Genomic DNA, 6,902 nt, shown 5'->3' with positions numbered 1-6,902 from the left:
TCAGAGCGTGCGGGGCCCGGCGTCGCGGGGGCGCTTCCTGTAGGACCCACCGAAACCGGGGCGGGCTGGGAGGGGCGCCCGGGAGGTGGAAAAATACTATCAATAACCGTGACTCAGGCTGTTTGGCTACGCACATAATGCCGGGAGCATTTTCCTCCCGTTATCCACTTTGGGCCTCTAGTTGTTTAAGATGCCCATTTGACAGATGGGGAGACTGAGGCCCCCAGAGGGTGCGGCCTTTTGCCCTTACTGGCCTACCATTTAGTGATTAAATCTTAGTCTGTCTTAAAGCTATGCCACAAGCCTGGTGGGTCCTCAAGGCCCTTGAACCTGTCCTCTTAAAAAATGATAAACTAGATGGTACTTGAATTAGGGCGGACGGGTCGATTCCACAGGCACCATGGTCCCGGTGGTGTTTTTTGGCTACGCAACCCCTGTCCCTCCTCGCTAACGCAGTCCTGCCGCTCGAGGGCAGCACCAGCCCAGTTTTAAACGGGGCCCTGAGACTGAGATCTCCCTGAGGCGGGGCCCACCTTCTACTCACACTTGGACACAGTCATCCTAGTCTCTGGATAACAGCAGTCCCAGGAGGCCCCTCTGCCTGAACTGAAGATGCCCTGGGTTCCAGACATCAGTCCTCGATGTATGACCTTGGGCAAGTCATTGACCTCTTAAACCTTCAGATTCTTTTTAAATGGATATTAATTACTGCCATGCAGGACTATTGTAGGCATTAAAACAATGTGGGGAGAGGCCCTTGAGACCTAGTTCATGTAAATTTACAATTTTAAGTAATAGGAAAAGAGGGATTGGTTCAAAAAGTATCCTGAGAGAGGAATAGGACCCTTTACAATTTTAAGGAAAATGAGGCTGAAAAATAAATATACAATAGAAGCGTGAGTGATGAGATAGATACCTTTCTCTCATCCCAGTTGAAAGATACTGCTTCCTGTTCTCAAACAGAAAGATTCCCAAGGTGATGGTAAAGGTAGTCCAAGTTTTCACTGACAAGCTGGGTGGTTTTGGGTAAGATCCTCAGCCTTCTTAGGCCAAAGGTTCCTTATCTCTGAAATGATACCGATAAATACTTGTCTCCTGATGTGATTGTTAAATAAGTTAAGTGAGTTAAATAAGATTACCCATGAGAAGCCTCTAGTACGTAGTAATCACTCAAGGAAGAAACTTACACTAAAGAAACTTATACTAAAATCCTCAGTGGAAGAGAGAGACCCAGGAACAAAAATGCAAAAGCCTTTAGCGTTAGAATAACTCAGTCTCCACATTCAGAAGCTCCTGGCCCCTGTCAGCACCAGAAGGGGGTCATACCTGGAACCCAGTCTCTTCCACCCCTGTCCTACTCCCAGGTACACTTGCCTCCACTTGAACTCTTAGAAACAAGTCACCTGTTCCCAAGGAGGTCTCCCCTCTTCCCATTCACAGCCACAAGGACATGTGTGAAACACAATTTATTATACAAAACCAGGTACATCAAAAATTCAGTGTCAGAATAGCTCTGTATTCCAAGGGCTATGGACTGGACCTTCTCCCTTACAACCTTCTCACCCCAACCCCTGCTATGGAGTCAGGCTGCTATGCCCCAGCCCTGGACCAGGAGAGTGAGAACCAGATATAGAAGGATAAGTGTCGGTCTAGGGCAGTGGGGCAGGCACTTGAACCTCCTCCAAATAGGGAGGCTCCTCCTTGGAAAGCCTGGACCCATGCCTGGGGTAGAAACACCCAAAGCCCTCTCTATGGAAACCAAAGCAAGTGTGTGGAACCCATCAAAATCTGAGAATGGGGAAAAGCTTCCAAAAAAAGAAAAAAAGAAACCAACCATAAAATAGATTCTACAAAAGTAAGGACTGGCTGCCTTCTGCAGCAGCTGGGTGGATGCGTAACCTTATGACTTCCACATCCTGTATAGGAACAAGTGGCTGAGGGTCAGCACCAAAGGTCTGACCAGGGTCTCCCTGCTGCCCCTCTACCTACCGCATGAGGCTTGGATTGAGGATCTTTTCGTGCTCCTCCCAGCCCAGGTGTAGGGTAGAACTTATAAAAGCCATGGGACAAGGAAAATCCCTGGGAATGTGGGAGCTGCCCCAAGGCCCAGCCCAAAGGACCTTGAAGGCAGGAATCTGTTCTCCACCTTAGTGACCACAGAAAGCGGCTCCAAGCAGGGAGTGGGGTCTGTAGACCTGAGGCCTCTGGCCGAGCCCTGAGGGAGGCAGTGTTCGCAGCTGTGGCTAACACCAGCCTCACACAGCCTGCAGCTCCCCCTGCAGGCGACTCAGCTCCTCCAGCTCTTGCTTGTGGCGGTCTGTCTTGTGTGCCACCAAGGAACGGTAAAAATGCAAGGCAAAGGCCACAAACACAAGCCCTACTGGTACCATGATTGCCGTGGAGGCCATGGCTGCTTGCCAGCCTGGTCCGTGGGCCCCACCACCGCCACATACTTGCCGAGGTGGGCAGGCCCTAGATGGCTCAGCCTGTGAGGGGGCTACAGAAGCAGAGGATGGCTTGGAAACTGGACTAAGGGAGGTGGCCACTGGTGGCAGAGTCCCAGGCACCTGGGAGGCAGGTACCATGGGGGCCGATGTGTCCAAGGGAGCCCCGATGGGCACAAATTTGACCCAGCCAACCAGGACAACTTCAGCGAGGAAGAGGAAGGTGCCCAAGGCAGTGGAGAAGCCCCAGGCCAGCTCCACGTAGCGGTGGAGTCGCTGGTGTGGAGACTGGTGGACAGAGTTGAGGTTGTGGATGTTGCTAACGGCTTCAATGTGAGGCAGCAGACACGTGGAGACCATGAGTGCAAAGAGGTGCACAGCCACTAGCACGGTGGTGCAGGCACTAAAGGCCACCAGCAGCCCCGGCGGGTATTCGTGGTTGCTCTCCAGCTGTACCTCTACCATGGCGACCTGTGGAGATAAGAGGGGATGGATTGAGTGCCCATAACCTCAACAGCAGAGGGTTTTTTTGCCTGTTGGTATACATCACTGATGTATCCCTAAGACTAGAACAGTGCTTGGCAGACATAAAGCACCAAGTCTTAGTTGAGTGAATGAATCGGAAGGCTTGGTAAGGCTCTGTCCTGTTCTGGACCTCAGTTTCCCCACTTGGCTATCAAGAGGGCTGGAAGGCTTTCTGATGATTTTTTTTTATTGAACTATAGTCAATTTACAATGTTTATTAATTTCTGGTGTACAGCATAGTGATTCAGTTGTATTCCTTTTCATGTTCTTTTTCATTATAGGCTATTACAAGGTATTGAATATAGGTGCTATACAGTAAGACCTTGTTGTTGGATCTATGTTTCTGACGGTCTTATCTCGTTATAACATAGGGGTTAAAAAAGATTCTGGAGTGGGGCAGTCTGGGTTCATTTTCAGCTGTGTAATCTTGAGCAAGTGGTTTAGTTCTCTCTGTGCCTCAATTTCCTCATCTGGAAAAATAAAGATTGGTAACAGCACCTACCTGACTTACTGGGTTGTTGTGAAAATTTAATGAGATAATATCCGTCAAGTGATAAGAATAACATGAGGCCCAGAGTATGTTCAGGTGTTTGCTGTTACTATTAGAGTTAATGCTAAAGTCCAAGGCCAGAGTTTGCAAATTGGCACACCAAGAATCCAAGCCAGCTTGCAAACATGTTTTGCATGGCTCAAACAGTGTGTATTTTAAAGAATTAAGTTGCCATTTCCTAAAACTCAAGATGTCATATAAATATCCCTATTTCCAGAGCCTCTTGAAAATGTGGAAGATCTAGTTATGCCAAGCCCACATTCTCGCATGACAGCTCTCAGCTAGAGTTATGAGGCATAGCTGCTCCCTTTGGATAGGTCATGGGGGTCTCTTGATAGCCACAGTCCCCACCCAGCCGACTTGGCATCCGTACTGCCTGTGTGGCCTTTGCAAACATCTGAGTTGATGATCCTGTTCTAGGCTTGTATAAATTTAGACTCTAGAGGCGGACTGCCTAAATTCAATCCTGCCACTTACTTGCTGTGGAACCCTGGGCAGGTGTCTTAATATCCCTGATCCTCAGTTTTCTCATCTGTAAAATGGTCACAGTAGTGGTACCTGCTTCATAGGATAAAAGAAAGATGATATACAGGAAAGCCTTAGCATAGTGCCTGGTACTTAGTGATAGTTCAATATAATTGGTATAATGTTATTCTAACCCAGGTCACCTGGATTCCAGAATCTGGATCTTTCCCCATGCCTGGTTCTTGCAGGATCCATTAGATTACTTTGGGGCTGGGGGAAGGAGGAAGGTACAGAGCTGGGGCAGGGGTGTAGGTAGTAGTGGTAAGAAGGCAAGTCTGAGTATTTTGGGAAATTGGGCCATGGCGGGTGTTAGCAGATGTTTTCTACCGACAGGGATCTGGGCCACGCCTAGTCCTGGTTTCCTCCAGAGTCTGACCCAGTCTTGCTGTCCTCTGGCAGGACTGGGGCCAGTCCTGCCCCCAGAACTTACTCATCTGGCCTCTTGATCCTGCAGAGATCCTGGCCCTTAAGCTGTCACCCCAGCAACCTGCAAGTTGGGCAGCAGGCCCAATTGTCCCCTTGGGAACAGGCTGGACCATGGAGAGGTGGGGGTGGGGCACCTCCCTCAGCTAGGTCCACAGGGCTGCTCCCTTCCCTCTGCAGTCTGTACAGGTGAAGGGGAGCCAGCTCCCTGTCCTGAGATGACGCCACATCAGGAAGGGTGCGCTGGCCTGTGGATCCCACATAGAAAACCATAGACCTAGGTTGACCCTTAGATATAGAAACTTTCCCTCTCTTCATTCAAATACAGAGGCTGTGGCATAGAGAGGGTCAGGGACTAACCCAAACCACCTAGTGCTATGGCCCCTTTTATCCCCATCTTGATATGCTCCTCACGTTTCTATGAGGACTCCCCTCCAGCCCATTTTCTCCTTTTTCCTATTATGACAATGGGAAACTCTGGACCAACAGTTCAGCAGCTCTGGGTCCTAGTTCATCCTATATCCTTCATCTGCTGAGTGTTCTTGGCAGAGCCACTGCCCCATTTTGGGCCTTGGTTTCCATGAATGTCCAATTAACAGGTAGTCTGAGCCATCCCTGTTGTATGTCTTGCTCTGACATGCTTGGATCTAGCGTTTGATGACAAGAATCAGCTCATCTTGGGGTGGGTACTTGGCAGGCTACGGAGGGCACACCCTCCATGATCTCACAATTTCCCACTGGCCTGTGAGGGGGTGGAAGCCTGTCCAGGGTCACACAGCTGACCACAAGCAGGAAGGAGCCAGGACTTATGTCTGCTGACTCCTCCTCACCCTGGGACCTCCCTCAGTCCCACTTCCTATGAGGCCCCTGCTGGACCGTTAGCTGACATCATCTGCCCACACTTGGAGTTTATCATCTCCAGAATCAATTATCATCTTCCTAAACAGCTTCTTCCCCTAGGGACTCCTTCGCAGGCATCCTCTCTCGTCAAATCTTTCCTGGGCTACACTAAGCACTCTTTGTGTCTGCTGGGGCTTGGCCACCCTCCTTGGCACAGGCCCACCTTCTGTTGGGTGACCACTCTATCCAATTTATTCTCTGAACTCCCCATCCTACCCTGCCCCCCAGCCCTGTTTATACAGCCCCCATCCAGCTCCTATTTGCTTTTGAACCTCTCCTGGGGATCTGGTAACCACTTCTGCTGGACTATGCTCCTTTTGGACCTCTGCTCTATCCCTGCAAATGTATCCACCTTAGTGATTTGTCTTCCCCCATGACATGTGTCCCCCATGAAACCCTTAGGATTTATTTATCCTCCCTATGGCCCAGATTATGCTGAGTGCCTGTTCTCTCACTCACTCACTCTCTCTCTCTCACACACACACACATACACACATTTGTGTAATTCCCTTGGGATCTTGTTTGTGCCCCTCTTTTACCTCTTAAAAACCGGTCTTTCCCTTCCCTCTGCCCTGTCTCCCTTGGGTACCCGTTCACTTCGCCCACGACCTGTGCCCCCCATGTGCTTCACCCCCACCCCGTGCGCCCCATCCCTCCCCTCACCATGGCGAAGCCCGAGAGCAGGGCAGACGTGCGGCTGGAGGCTTTGAGCTTGGCCCGGCTGAGGTAGAGGCGGCGCCAGCTGAGCGCCCGCAGCGAGTGCTGACTGGCCCCCATGAGGTCCAAGTAGCCGCGGTGCACGAACTCCCGGTACGTGGCCGAGCCCGCGGGGCTCTCGGCCTCCGGGTTCAGCGGGGCCTGTTCGCCCGCGTCCCCCTCGCCGCCCTTCATCCTGGGGGCCGCGGCACCAGGCGGGCTGGCCGGTCAAGGCGGGGCGGAATCGCCTCGGGGACCCCAGCTGGGCCGTTCCAGGCCGGAGTAAGGCCCCATGCCCCGGCGGGGTGAGCGGGGATGTGGGCGGCGAGCGCCCAGGAAGAGGTGGCCCGGGCGGAGCAGGAAGAGCAAGCGTCTGTGGGGAGCCCTAGGGGCTGAAGCAGGACAGCCGAGGCCGAAACAGGAACTGGGGCGGAGGCGGAGCTGGAGCTGGAGCGCCACATGATGGGGTGGAGCCGGGGGACCGTCGGCAGAGATCCCAAGGGACCCTCACCCTAGTCTCCCTAGAAAGTCATCTAGGCGCCCAAGCCCCGCAGAGATGAACGCCCAACCCTGGCCAGTGACTGGGAGTTCCTGGGCCCTGAGCCACTCAAGTACACCTGGACACCTCCAAAGTCCATACTCCAAACCCTACCAAAACAGTGAACTCAAGGAAGTGAGCCCATCCATCTGTAGGAACCACAGGGGGCCCTGCAACCTCACTTTCGAGAAGCCTAGTAGGACCTAGTTACCCTAGTTGCACCCAAACAGCACCCCCACCTCCACCTTCGCCCAAAGCCCCAAAGGTTTAACACTTCGGTCATCCCCACCCTACCCCCACA

General features: G+C 52.1%; 1 protein-coding gene across 1 annotated transcript; it reads right to left on the bottom strand.

Moving 5' to 3' along the window:
- Positions 1-1,451: 1,451 nt before the first annotated feature.
- ORAI3 (ORAI calcium release-activated calcium modulator 3) lies at positions 1,452-6,865 on the bottom strand. Its single transcript, XM_006201300.4, has 2 exons — positions 6,031-6,865; positions 1,452-2,915 (listed from the first exon to the last, which is right to left on the bottom strand). Exons 1-2 carry the CDS (start codon positions 6,256-6,258, stop codon positions 2,256-2,258), a joined length of 888 nt encoding a protein of 295 aa, XP_006201362.1. The 5' UTR covers positions 6,259-6,865; the 3' UTR covers positions 1,452-2,255.
- Between the last annotated feature and the right edge of the window lie 37 nt (positions 6,866-6,902).

Source organism: Vicugna pacos, chromosome 18 (genome assembly GCF_048564905.1).
Source record: "Vicugna pacos chromosome 18, VicPac4, whole genome shotgun sequence".
Lineage (NCBI taxonomy): Eukaryota > Metazoa > Chordata > Mammalia > Artiodactyla > Camelidae > Vicugna > Vicugna pacos.
This window is presented reverse-complemented; position numbering and strand designations above follow the sequence as displayed.

Excerpts from the sequence above, each read along its gene's own strand:
- ORAI3 (XM_006201300.4), bottom strand. The coding sequence starts at position 6,258 with ATGAAGGGCGGCGAGGGGGACGCGGGCGAACAGGCCCCGCTGAACCCG. Across the intron at positions 2,916-6,030 it reads TGCTCTCGGGCTTCGCCATG|GTCGCCATGGTAGAGGTACA; the intron begins GTGAGGGGAGGG and ends TTATCTCCACAG.